Genomic DNA, 11,732 nt, shown 5'->3' with positions numbered 1-11,732 from the left:
CGTCACTTGAGCGAGTTCATTTCATTTGTCTCCTGGAATTGCGTCAAGCGGTTGCCGCGGCAACACGCGCTCCCTTCGGATGACAAAGAAGATGCGCCGGCGCGCTCCGCCGACATCGTCGCGGCAAGACCGGGACAGGACACGTCCGCAATCGCTCGCTCACAGGTGAGTGCACGAGCCCGCGTTGCGCGCCACAGCAAAAGGAAGAGCACCCACCCCGACATGCACGTTGCCATTCTGAAATGGCATTTTGGGAGAAAACGAAATCATGCTGGGGAGAAAAGAAAGATTCCAAACTTTATGAAAACAAGCCTTTCAATCTTTTGCCCCTTTTTTTTGTTCCTCGGCAAAATACGCATCTTCATGGGAAAATGGGACCTTCTTGTCTCGCGGCCCGCGGGCATGGTCTTCTCTTGATTCTTGAAGTGACAAATGAAAACAAAGAAAGGGTCAAAAAGACTTCAATCCGTTTTCTTTCAAATCGTTTTTAAACGTGGACAAAAAGTTGTCAAAAGAAGAAGAAAAGGTAGGTTATATATCTTGGGGGAAAATAAGTAAGCCTTTTCTCATTTTGTCTTGATTCAATTAAAAGCATGCACTAATGTTAGACTTTTTGTGTCTTAACCTTATCAGGTTATTCAAAATAGGACTTTTCCCATGCATCTTGATTCAAAATGGACCATTTTCGTTCCAAAAAACAAAAAAAGGAAAACTCCACATCTTGACAGGAAAGGAGGCTGGCGGGCTGGCGGGCTGGCGGGCGGGTTCGAGCGCGGTTGGACGCAACGTGCTGCACTGCAACCAAGTGCAGCGTCTCGCTCCCGCTGCTGCCTCTGGCGCATTTGCCGCCCCCAAACGCGGTTGCTAGAGAAAATGGGCATGCGTTCTGCATGGCGTTTTTGTGCGCAAGGTTGGAAAGTGCATGTGTCGAATAGTTGAAATTGCTGCGTGTGCCAAAGTTGCTCAGGATGTGTGTGGGCGCGGCTCCGTCCCGTGGCTACTGGTTCCTCTGCCTGCTCGCCTTGTCGTCGGCGACGCTGCTGAACCCGCGCGACCCACGCCATCTTCAGCTGGACGCCGACTGGGGGTCGCCACTAGGTGAGAGAGAATTTGCCAATGTTTTTGCTCCAGTTTTGGGCACTCGTTTTTTTTATTTTTTTTTGGTTTCCATGCCACAGAGAGAAGTCATGCTCCCGGAACCGGGCACCACTTGGACAGCGATGGAGACTTTCTGATGGAGGCGGAGTCCTATGACCAGGTGGGTGCGGCCACCTCAATAACCAATCAAATCCGTTGCCCGTTGCTGTTGTTTTTTTTTCTTGTTTTGCCGCGTATAACTTTTCTTTTGACGGCTGGCTGCATGGCTTTGCGTGTTCCAGGATGAGGCGGCGGCAGCGTCGCGCGCCATGCGCTCGGCCCGCCGCTGCATCCGGCACCAGCAGTCGTGTTTGGGTTTGCCGCTGCCCTGCTGCGACGCCTGCGACACCTGCTACTGCCGCTTCTTCAACGCCATCTGCTACTGTCGACGCGTCGGACACGCCTGCCCGGAGCCGCCGCCGCCGCCGCCGCCGCCGGCGCGTACCTGACACAGAAGCGCTCCTGCATGGCGTGCGTGCACTTTTGACGACGCGGCACAGCCGACACGTTGCGGACAAGACGTGAACGCAGCTGACTCGCCGACATGCACGCATCCTCCCTCTGCTGCTGCAGGCAAACGCTAACCATATAGACAACTCGATCATTTCTGTCGTCAACTTATTTCTTTTCAATATTGGCGCTGACGCTATTGCTCATCTTAAGAATTCTACATAAAAAGTTCTTTCAACACAACAATTGTGATTTTCATGTTCAAAGAAGGACAAGAAGCGTCAAACAAAAGACGGAATTGAAAACAACAAGAGTTGAAGTTCCGAACCAGAATCACATGATCAATAAATAACAAACTAATTGTTGGGGAGCCCGAGGACTGGAAAGGAGTTGGTTGGCTCAGACGGGCATGCTGAGTGAATGTGCTTTTGCAAGAGACACAAACAATACAGCAGAAGCACGTGCACGTGACTTTCAATGCTCGCTCGACTTCCGACGTCACGCCACATAGCATGACGTGACTCCTCCAAATATACGTAGTGAGGTAAGTTGAGCAACACGTAGGCCAATTGCAAAGCTCGTCACCGTGGACACACGTCGCGCGCGGGCAATGGCAATGAATGAGAGTGCACGATGCAGCGCCAAGGGTGCCCAAGCACGGAGATGACTGACTACACGTGTCTCGCTGCTTCTTCTTCTTCTTCTTCCTAGGTCGGTCCCGACGTACGAAAATGGACGCTCGCTCAGCCAACTTCAAGGGAGCGCGCCGGAGCTGTCAATCAAACGGCGCACGCTAAGCAATTAAGTTCCGATCGGATAAACGGCAGCGGACAAAAGGAGCTATTCAAGTGTACTCACTGACTCCGCGTCACAGCGGCCTCGCGCGTGCATCCAACTCCCGTTACCGCTGCAATTCACGCGAGAATATACACACGGGGACGTCATTGTCAGCGCCATTGACACGCCCATCCCACGAATACGACAGATTGATGTCCAGCATCAACCTAAGAATCTTTCTAACCAACATCTTGTGAAGGCAACATTTGGCAGCCATGAAGGAAGACTAAGAATGACAAATTGGGCCTTCTGTCATGGGCGGAACCTGCCACACGCACCAGCTAGCACGTGGAACAACGACAAACAGAACACGCAGAGTAAGAACAGATGTGAACCATGGCGCATTTGTGCTTTTAGAGGCTTTATTGAACGTGAGCACGTTGAGCCTAGTTGGAGGCCATGGTCTGGTCCATCCAGGCGCGGAGTTGGGTGACGCGGGCGTAGACGCCGGGCATGGTGGGCGTGCACGTTCCGCTGCCCCAGGACACGATGCCCACCAGGGTCCAGGCGCCCGCCTTCTGGCACACCAGGGGGCCGCCGGAGTCGCCCTGCGGTCAACAAATAATAGTGTCGTCGCTAGCCTTAGCCCGTCCTGGCCTGAGACTAAGGAGGGCGGCAGCCGCTTCACACAGGCGGACGGGGCGGGGTGGGGCGTTGGCCGAACCTTGGCAGCAATGAATCTCTACCCACCATGCAAGATGAGGCTCCGGAGGCTCCGGCGCAAATCATCAGGTCGGTGATCTTCCTGCCCCAGAATTGACGGCACCGCTCGTTGGTCAACAGCGGCAGGGAGGCCTGCTGGAGGAGGGCCGGCGTGTCGGGCGCTGAAAGGCAACAGCGGGCGGGCTCACGGGCGGCTCGTCCAGCAGGGCGGCTTTGGGCACTCGGCCCTACGGCGGCGACTCCTGACCGTTGTGTCGGGTCAGCCCCCAGCCGGTGGTGACGCACTTGGTGCCTCCGGGAAAGTCGTCTCCGGTTTGGGCCACGCAGACGGGCGACACGCGCATGTTCATCTGGGCGGGGCTGGCCAGCTTGATGAGCAGGATGTCGTTGTTGATGGTGAAGCCGTTGTAGCGAGGGTGCTTGAACACCTGACGGGCGACGGCGCCGTTAACGCGAGCCGCGCGCGCTGACAAAGGTGGCGGCGGCGAAAGCGCGTCCTCACCTTGCCCACCCTCATGACCTGGGTGTCCTCGGCGTCGGACGAGCGGTCGTGCTCACCCAGGACCACGCGGTGGGAAGTCCTGCAAAGGGGGAGAGACAAACGGCGTCAGGCCGGCCGCCCGCCCGCCCGCCGGCCGGCAGTCGCCGGGCAGGCTTGTCGCTACCTGACGTTGCAGTGCGCCGCCGTCACCACCCAGTTCTCGTTGACCAGGGAGCCACCGCAGAAGTGGAAGCCCGTGTAGTCCTGAGGCGGACAAAAAGAGCACTCGTATGGCGTGGCACCATCGGCCGCCACGCGCCGATAGCGTGCCCGTGACGGCCCATGGCGCGCCCGTGACGGCCCATGGCGCGCCCGTGACGGCCCATGGCGTGTCCGCGCCGGCGTACCTGCAGGGACACCTGCCAGGGCCACGAGTGAGGCACCGCCTCCTCGCCGTTGACGATGCGAGAGTATCCCGTGATCACAGGGGGGATGTCGGGAGAGCCGCAACCTGGCCACAAATGACCACGTTGTGAGGACCGGGTCGGCAAATGCCAGCGTGGCGGCCGAGGCTAACTCACCGTAGGTGGCGCCGACAAAAGCGAGGCACGAGAGGATCCACAGGAAGGCCATGGCGACATCATGTCTTCTCCGGACAAACGGCTGGCTTTTATACACAGGCGGGTGGGCCCGATTGGAGGAAAACGGTGGGAAGGCGGGGCCGACCGACCGACCGATGTGAGAGTCCGGCCACATGGAACTGCGGCAAACCTGCAGCTGGGGGGGGGGGGGGGGGCATCAAGACCCCTCACTGGGATCATGGATGATTCATTTGATCTTTAAATGTTGATGGAATGATGAGTCGTTTCAATGTGGATGTGGACTCATCAAAGGAGCATTGCTGCTTTCTCGCCCATTCCAACGAGCCTCACAAATACTTTTGAAATCATGTAGCGCTCGGATGAAGTTCTGCTGATCACGGAGGATTTATCGACAACCTTATTAGTAACGGCTTCCTCACTTTGGACTTATGGGTGCCGAAGCAAGACCAAGGGATGATTGACGACATATGGGACATATGTAGTATGTGTGGCCGCAAGCAAGGACGCAGCTGAAAAACGTCTGGCTTTTTTCCCAGCCAGCGGCTGCAGGAGCGGCCCGATTATTTCCAAGGACACGGGCGTGCACGCGCACACGCGTCTGGCGCCTAGGGCTCTTTGGAGCGGGTTCTGCCCAGCACGCGTCTGGTACCGCTTCACTGTGATCTGCTCGGCAAAGGCAGACGGTCAAAGTCTTCCGCCTGGGTGGGCAAGGCAGAAACGTTTGTTTCGATCAATGGCGACCGCCAATATCTCCCACCACGGCTTTGTGACCGCAGTTTTTTTTCATAGTTTGGCCGCCGGGGGTGCGACTCGTACTCAGGAGCGACTTATGTGTGAAATGATGAACACATGAGGATTTCACATGCTATTTACACACCAAACCGCGTGAGAGCGTTCTAGGCCTGTGGAATCTTTGGAACTGCAACTGACGTCTGACGTCAGCACCACATCTACTTCCGGACTCGAGTCAACGGAGTTGTTTAGTATGAGTGACACCCATGACAAAGATTTGGATGGATTGAAGGATTTGGAGTGACGCAGACGGTTCAATAAACTGGTTATTTACGCTGTAGTTATTTGATAACTCTTAATATGCTTCGTCGGGCACGGTCCTCAAGTTCATGTAACGTTAGCATAGCGTAGCATTCAGCCCGTCGTTGCCTATTCTATTTTGATTTGAAATTGCCTTTCAAGAAGACACGTCTGTTCATGGTGTTGGATTTGATCAAATTGATTACTCCCCAAAATGCCACTTATACTCTGGTGCGACTTATGCATGTCTTTTTCTCCTTTCTTAGGCGTTTTATGGCTGCTGCGACTTATACTCCGAAGCCACTTAGTCCGGAAAATATGGTAAACGTGAGCCACCGTCATCCCCGTGTCGGCGCTTCTTGTTGTCCCGGCCCCGGGTTGCCCGGCTGCTTTCGCGCCTGCGAAAATGGCCGTGCACGGGACAAGATACGTATTGGGGCCAGAATTCAGCTCGCAGACACGGTTGGATCATTTACGGCAAAACAAAGCATGCCTTCGACATTTACTTTTGTTCCCAAAGTCAGCGCCTAAAACGGTGGGTGGGCTTTGAATGCGTTTGTGAGCAGTACACGAGTGGGCACTTTGTGTCCTCGTGGCCAAGCTTTGGCCATATCAGCCGTGTTTTTGTTCGCTGCGGCGGCGGCCATTTGTCACGGTGTCGTTTGTTCTTTCTTTGAAAATGGACAATGCACCTGAATCAACATTTGCCAGCGTCGAGCTCATTTTCTCTGGTTGACGCCAAAGGCGTCCTAAAAGCAAAGGCAGCCAGCCGTCAAGCGAAGCCCAGAGCTAGCAAACCATGGACGTCTAACGGTTTGAGTTTCACTGTCTTTGCGAGTGCCCCGTTGCTACCGTGTAAGCAAGCGCTTTGGCGGCGGCGCCGGCAAAGTTGGAGCAGATGGCAAAATCCGACAAAGAAAAGTAAAAAAGAAAAGCTTTGCAGCCGAGCGTGGAATAAAGTCAAAGCACAGCGATGATCCCATGCACATTTGATTTATTGGCAGCAGCAGCAGCAGAGGCATTGGCGCGTTCAGTTGCTGGCGAGGATCTGGTCGGCCCAGGCGCGCAGCTCGGTGACGCGGGCGTAGACGGCGGGCGTGATTGTAGAGCAGCGGCTGCTTCCCCAGGACACGATGCCCACCAGGGTCCAAGCGTTGTCTTTCTCGCACACAAGAGGACCGCCCGAGTCTCCCTAAAGTGCACAAACGAGTGTTTGAGAAGAAGGTTGCGTGAAGAAGGGCAGCGCACCAAAGCCGTTTGTTCCCTCACCATGCAGGAGGTGGCGCCCTGGCCTCCGGCGCAGATCATCACGTCGGAGATGTTACTGCCCCAGTGACGCTTGCACTGCTCGTTGGACAGAAGGGGAAGCGCCGCCTGCTGGAGCTTGTTGGGAGTGCCGGGAGCTGCAAAGACGGAGCACTTTGAAGCCGGAGGGAAAAGCGGGCGGCGGGGAGAGAGAGAGAGAGCCAGCCGCGCACGCGTCTTGTGGCCACGCCGACTTGCCCGCCAACTGTTTCCACAACCACGCAAAGCCAAAACAAGGCGGGGATTGAGCGCACCGTTGTATCTGGTCAGTCCCCATCCGGAGGTGACGCAGGTCCTTCCCGGGGCAAAGTCGTCGCTGGCCTCGGCCAGGCAGACGGGCGACACGTTGGCGCCCAGGCGAGCCGGCGTGCTCAGCCGGATCAGGGCGATGTCGTTGTTGATGGTACGCGGGTTCCACATGGGGTGCGTGAACACCTTGGAGGGGCGCAGCACCTGCACCTCCTCGTTGGACCCGTAACCCTTATCGTGCTCGCCGGCCACCACGCGGTGGTAGGTCCTGGGAATTTGAGCGCGGCCGTCACCAAAGGGCGGCCCCGACCGACTCCCATTGGCGGCGGCGGCGGCGGCGGCGGCGCACTACCTGACGTTGCAGTGGGCGGCGGTCACCACCCAGTTCTCGTTGATCAGGGAGCCGCCGCAAAAGTGGAAGCCGTTGGATTGCTACCGAGGAAACGGCCGCGTTACTGACGGCGGCGAGGCGAGGCGAGGGGGAAGGGGAGGCGAGCCGACACGCTCCGGGAGCGGTGACAGAAAGACCACGGGAACCGCCCGCATGAGGAGCCCAAAGAAGAGCAGAAGCGAGAACCCAAAACGGAACAAGGATGACAAGGAGAAAGCCCGAGCCAGCGGAAAAGAAGCAACGGCAACCTGAAGAGGCAGGACGGCGGCTGGCTTCAGCGGGCGCCACGCCACCGCGAGCAAAAAAGAAGAAACCAGAGATGGGCAAAGTGACACCGGGACTTGCGCTGACCTGCAGGGACACCTGCCAGGGCCACGAATGCGGGACGGCCTCCTCGCCGTTGACGATGCGAGCGTAGCCGGTCACCTCGGGCGGGACGGCGGGCGTGCCGCAACCTGACACACACACAGACAGACAGACAGACGTAAGGAGACCAACATGAGGCCGCGTGGCGGCGCCAGGGGCTCCGTTCCGTGTCTCACCGTAGGCGGCGGCGACCAGAGCCAAGCAGGAGAAGATCCAGAGGACGGCCATGACGACGGTGACGACAAGGACGGTGTGTCCAAGCTGCCGCCGCCGCACACTTTTATACGCCGACTGGACCAATGGCGGGGCGGCGCGCTCAGAGCGCAGCTGCTTATCAACGGGGCCGCTCGCACGCTCCCATTGGACGTCGCCTCCGCGAGCCCAAACTGCATCCACTGCATCATCACATTTGGGATGACGGTGCAAACTTATCCTGCGGCACGCACGCACGCACGCACATGTCGCCGTTTGCAACGACATCAGACTTCCCGCTGGGTGGTGGTCAGTGTTCGGAAAGGATCAACCAAATGGATTTGAACTCTCGCAAGCCGACAAACACCATCGAGACGCATCGGAGTTACGTCACAAAGCGCGGCAGGCAGAACATGGCCATGGATTAATGGGTAACTTTCCCCGTCGGCGCTTATCAGCCGCTTCGCCGATTGCTTTCCAAAAAGCGTGGCACATCTAATCGCAAATCGGCCGCAACTCGACCTCGGCCCTCAAAGACAGACGTCAGGCCGTGCGGGACTTGTTGCTCTCCGATCTCACTTTCAAACACTTTGGCTTCTTGCGCACACACAAATGTGTCATTTGCCCTCCAATCCAAAACATTTCTCGGCTTGCGTTGAGAGAATTGGATCGGCGGAACGTGTATTCGGCAACAGCACGCCCATGGCAGCCGGCCAAAAGCTTGACCCAAATCAAAACATAGCGTACATTTACGTCATATCTAAATACTTGAAAGACCTCAGACCGCCGAAAATGGCAAAGGACAAGGAAACACTTGGAATGAGTGACAAAAAGGACAAGTCAATCAATAGATCAAATCACTCCAGAGTCACCAAAGGAAGTCGTTCAAGAAAGAAAGCACCAACGAGAACATCCACATTTCACATCTTTATTACGTACACTTCTTTGGATAGATGAAGCCAGCCAGCGAGCCAGCGAGCCAGCGAGAGCATATTTACACGGAAAGCCAACGTTTGAGTTGTCTTTTTCTTTGACTGGAGCAGCGGGCGGGCAGGCGGATGGGCAAGCGGGTCACGTCGCCGTCACAACGATGAGGACGGTCAGGCTTGGGCAGGCGGGCGAAGGCGGGCGAAGGCGTCACAGCTCCTCGGCCATCTGCAGCAGCGAGTTGATGGCGGCGTCTTTGTCGCCTTGCTGCGCCTCCAGGACGGTGCGCACTACGTCCCGCTCCAGATTTGGGAACATGTCCTGCAGGGCCTTCAGGTCCTCCTCGACGCACGCCGCCGCCACGCCCGGCGCCGCCGTTGCCACCGACAGCGGCGCCGGGCCGCCGCCGCCCTGCGGGTTGAAGACGGGCGGCGCGCCTGAAACGCAAGCCACCAAAAGTTGACTCCTTGGAAACAACACCCCAAATTTCAAGCGCTAATTTGCACCCTTAAACATACTCTGTTAAGTCTGGAAGCCAACGCCTACTTTGAAATGCTCAGGCTCCTTTGCCTATCTTGAAAGTGGAACAATGGTTCAAAAGCCAAGCCAAAGTCAAAAGGCCGTAGTAGGCCGGCTAGCTCCCTCCAAGGCCTCGCGCTTCCAGTTGACATGACGCGCCCGTCCGGTGGCTGTACGTCGAACGTGAAAATATTTCTCCATTTTACTGCCAACCAAACGTTCATTGGAATGTGTTGGCCAGTTGACAAAAGCGAGCGTTGGGCGAAAAAAGCCCAACATTTTGGCCGCAAAAGCAGAGTGGCCCAAAAAACCGGCAAGAGCGCAGCATTTTGGCCCATTTGAAAAGCGCTTCTGAAGAGCTCGTGCAAATTCTTTTTCAATGCGGGAACTTTGCCGGAAGCCACTGACCTGCGATGGGCACGTAGCCGACGCCTTGCTGATACACGGAGGGCATGAGCACCACGGGCTGCGTCGTCATCATCCCCGCCGGGAAGGACTGCGGCGCAATCGGCAAGGCAAAAGACAACGGGGTTTTTGCTCGCTCGCTCGCTCGGGTCGGTCCGGCTTGCCGGCGTACTCACAGAGAAGGACATGACCAGGTTGATCATGCCTTCCTTGTCGTCGCCCTGGCGGCCGCTGAGCGTGAACCACTCGTCAGCTGTGCCGCCCTCCCGCACGCCCTCGGGGATGCTCACGTGGGTCCACGCGATGCGGTCGTCCATAGAGAAGGCTCGCTGCGCCGACAAAGACGCAGAACGTCAATCACGTGCTTGCCTGTGTGTGTAGGGAGGGGCGTAGCGTGGCCCTGCCGTGTCTACGTTCAGGTGTCGGACAGTTGTCAAAGTCTATCGCGTACGGAATGTGTGGTGCGAGTCTAGGTCGTGCTCTTGCTAACCTGCTAACTTGCTCTGAGTGCCGTGTGAATGAATGGCTGGCAGCAAGCGGGCAGTGGCATCCCTCCCTCCCGTCCCTCCCTCCCTCCCTCCTACCTCATCAAAGATCTCCAGGTAGAAGGAGTCGACGGCAGGGGGCAGCGTGCACTGGATGACCTTGTTCCATCTGGGGTTTTTGGCTCCGTTGTGCGCCGTGGGCGTCTCGTAGACGGCGTAGCCCAGACGCACGCGGCAGTACGGGTCCATGCGGGTCATGCCGTAGTTCTTGGCCAGCTTGGCCTGAAAAACGGGGGCAGGCCGCGTGGTTGGCCCGAGGCAACGTGAGCGTTGCAAAAGTAAAGGAAACTTGAAAGCCCCAAATCTGGGTCTAGGCACGTACGTACTTGTCATTTGAATGAGATTCATCATGTCTTTGTACTACTTGGCTACCTAGCGCCCATTGGCGCAAGCAATCCGTCCGTCCGTCCGTCCGTCCGGCGCACGCTTGACTTTTCAAACGATTGTTCAGACAATGTCTGGCGCCAGAAAAATGCTCTCATAGGCTGTCATAGGCAGTCTCGCCGCGTTACCTGCACCACGGTGATGCTAAGTCGTCCCACGGTTCCGATGGCGCCGCCGTACTGCAGCTGTCGTGCGGCCTGCGCGTCCAACTGAATCTGATGATGATGGTGATGAGGGTGGGTCGGCGTCGGCGTGATGCGCAGGAAGTCCTGGGGGAGCTCGCCCACGTACACCTACGTACAACACGCATAGTGACCCGGCCCAATGTTAGGACCAATCACGATAACCGTGCATTCCCAAGTGGTGTGCTGTCCTCGGCGGCCAAAATGGCGGCCAAAATGGCCATTTGAAGTGAATCGCGACATGAAATGATCGGGTACAATGTGCGTCATGAATGGCGGCCAAAATGGCCATTTCAAGTTAAAGTCTTGTAACAAGTACAATGAAGAAGGCTTTGCAGAAAGAAAAGCAAATTTGCACAAGCTGTTATTTGGGCCTTCCTGTCACAGCGGACTTCTTGTTTTTAGTTTGTGTCGTCTACTTGTATGTTTATCGTGTACTGTGTCTCGTCACCGTGGGATGGAGGAAACGGAATTTCGGTTTCTTTGTGTGTCTTGACATATGAAGGGATTGACAATAAAGTGACTTTGAACTTTGATCTCAGACGCTGCAGACGCTAAAGAGAAATGCGGTTGGTTCGTTCGTTCGTTCGTTCATTCAATCACAGAAAAGGAGCTAACAGGTGCCCGGTTAGCAGCCAGCTAGCTAGCCAGCCAGCAAGCCAGCCAACTATGCAAGCCAGCCAGCTAGCCAGCCAGCCAGCCAGCCATCCCAACCAGCCAGCCAGCCAGCCAGCCAGCAATTCCCAAAAGGCCCTTTGTTGCGTCTTTCATGTTTCAATGCGATTGAGCGCCCTGAGATGAGGACGTGACCCACTTGGACATGAGCTATAAATGCAAGAATGACAACAAGAAAATGGCACAATACTTCTCCCCGCTGCGTGCTGATGGTGCTCGCCATGTTGTTGTCTCCCGACGCTTGAGAGAATGTTTTGAATTTGGAGCCGCTCAAAACAAACGTCAACTTCAAAACAAAGCGACGACTTCCTGGATTAGGGCTGACCCGGAAGCAGATGAAGGAAAAGGGTCACACGACACACCAACCCGACTACGTCAACACACGCACAC

At 56.4% G+C, this 11,732-nt stretch overlaps 3 protein-coding genes and 1 long non-coding RNA gene across 5 annotated transcripts; 1 reads left to right on the top strand and 3 right to left on the bottom strand.

Moving 5' to 3' along the window:
* The first annotated feature begins 774 nt into the window (after positions 1-774).
* Positions 775-1,938, top strand: agrp (agouti related neuropeptide). The gene is made up of 3 exons (XM_061276958.1): positions 775-1,098; positions 1,179-1,258; positions 1,380-1,938. Exons 1-3 carry the CDS (start codon positions 969-971, stop codon positions 1,584-1,586), a joined length of 417 nt encoding a protein of 138 aa, XP_061132942.1. The 5' UTR covers positions 775-968; the 3' UTR covers positions 1,587-1,938.
* On the bottom strand, positions 1,742-2,488 carry LOC133152964 (uncharacterized). The gene is made up of 2 exons (XR_009714227.1): positions 2,446-2,488; positions 1,742-2,359 (listed from the first exon to the last, which is right to left on the bottom strand). It is a non-coding gene; the product is annotated as an uncharacterized LOC133152964 (long non-coding RNA).
* A 287-nt stretch (positions 2,489-2,775) lies between these two features.
* Positions 2,776-4,207, bottom strand: LOC133152961 (chymotrypsin A-like). Its single transcript, XM_061276957.1, has 7 exons — positions 4,150-4,207; positions 3,976-4,079; positions 3,753-3,832; positions 3,590-3,668; positions 3,335-3,515; positions 3,115-3,248; positions 2,776-2,972 (listed from the first exon to the last, which is right to left on the bottom strand). The coding sequence occupies exons 1-7, from the start codon at positions 4,199-4,201 to the stop codon at positions 2,811-2,813; spliced, it is 792 nt and encodes a 263-aa protein (XP_061132941.1). The 5' UTR covers positions 4,202-4,207; the 3' UTR covers positions 2,776-2,810.
* A 1,972-nt stretch (positions 4,208-6,179) lies between these two features.
* LOC133152960 (toll-interacting protein-like) lies at positions 6,180-11,691 on the bottom strand. 2 transcript variants are annotated; one of them, XM_061276955.1, is made up of 11 exons: positions 11,533-11,690; positions 10,614-10,778; positions 10,141-10,323; positions 9,733-9,885; positions 9,560-9,647; positions 7,690-7,899; positions 7,499-7,602; positions 7,109-7,188; positions 6,762-7,024; positions 6,472-6,605; positions 6,180-6,394 (listed from the first exon to the last, which is right to left on the bottom strand). In XM_061276955.1, the coding sequence occupies exons 1-11, from the start codon at positions 11,563-11,565 to the stop codon at positions 6,233-6,235; spliced, it is 1,575 nt and encodes a 524-aa protein (XP_061132939.1). In that variant the 5' UTR covers positions 11,566-11,690; the 3' UTR covers positions 6,180-6,232. The 2 variants fall into 2 exon arrangements, with proteins under 2 accessions (XP_061132939.1, XP_061132940.1); XM_061276956.1 differs by lacking the exons at positions 6,180-6,394; positions 6,472-6,605; positions 6,762-7,024; ... (1 more) ...; positions 7,499-7,602; positions 7,690-7,899 and adding an exon at positions 8,620-9,069 and having other exon boundaries at positions 11,533-11,691.
* Positions 11,692-11,732: the final 41 nt, after the last annotated feature.

The sequence above is a fragment of the Syngnathus typhle genome, linkage group LG4, assembly GCF_033458585.1.
Source record: "Syngnathus typhle isolate RoL2023-S1 ecotype Sweden linkage group LG4, RoL_Styp_1.0, whole genome shotgun sequence".
Classification (NCBI taxonomy): Eukaryota; Metazoa; Chordata; class Actinopteri; order Syngnathiformes; family Syngnathidae; genus Syngnathus; species Syngnathus typhle.
Note: the sequence above shows the minus strand (reverse complement) of the source record. Positions and strands in the feature narration are given on the sequence as shown.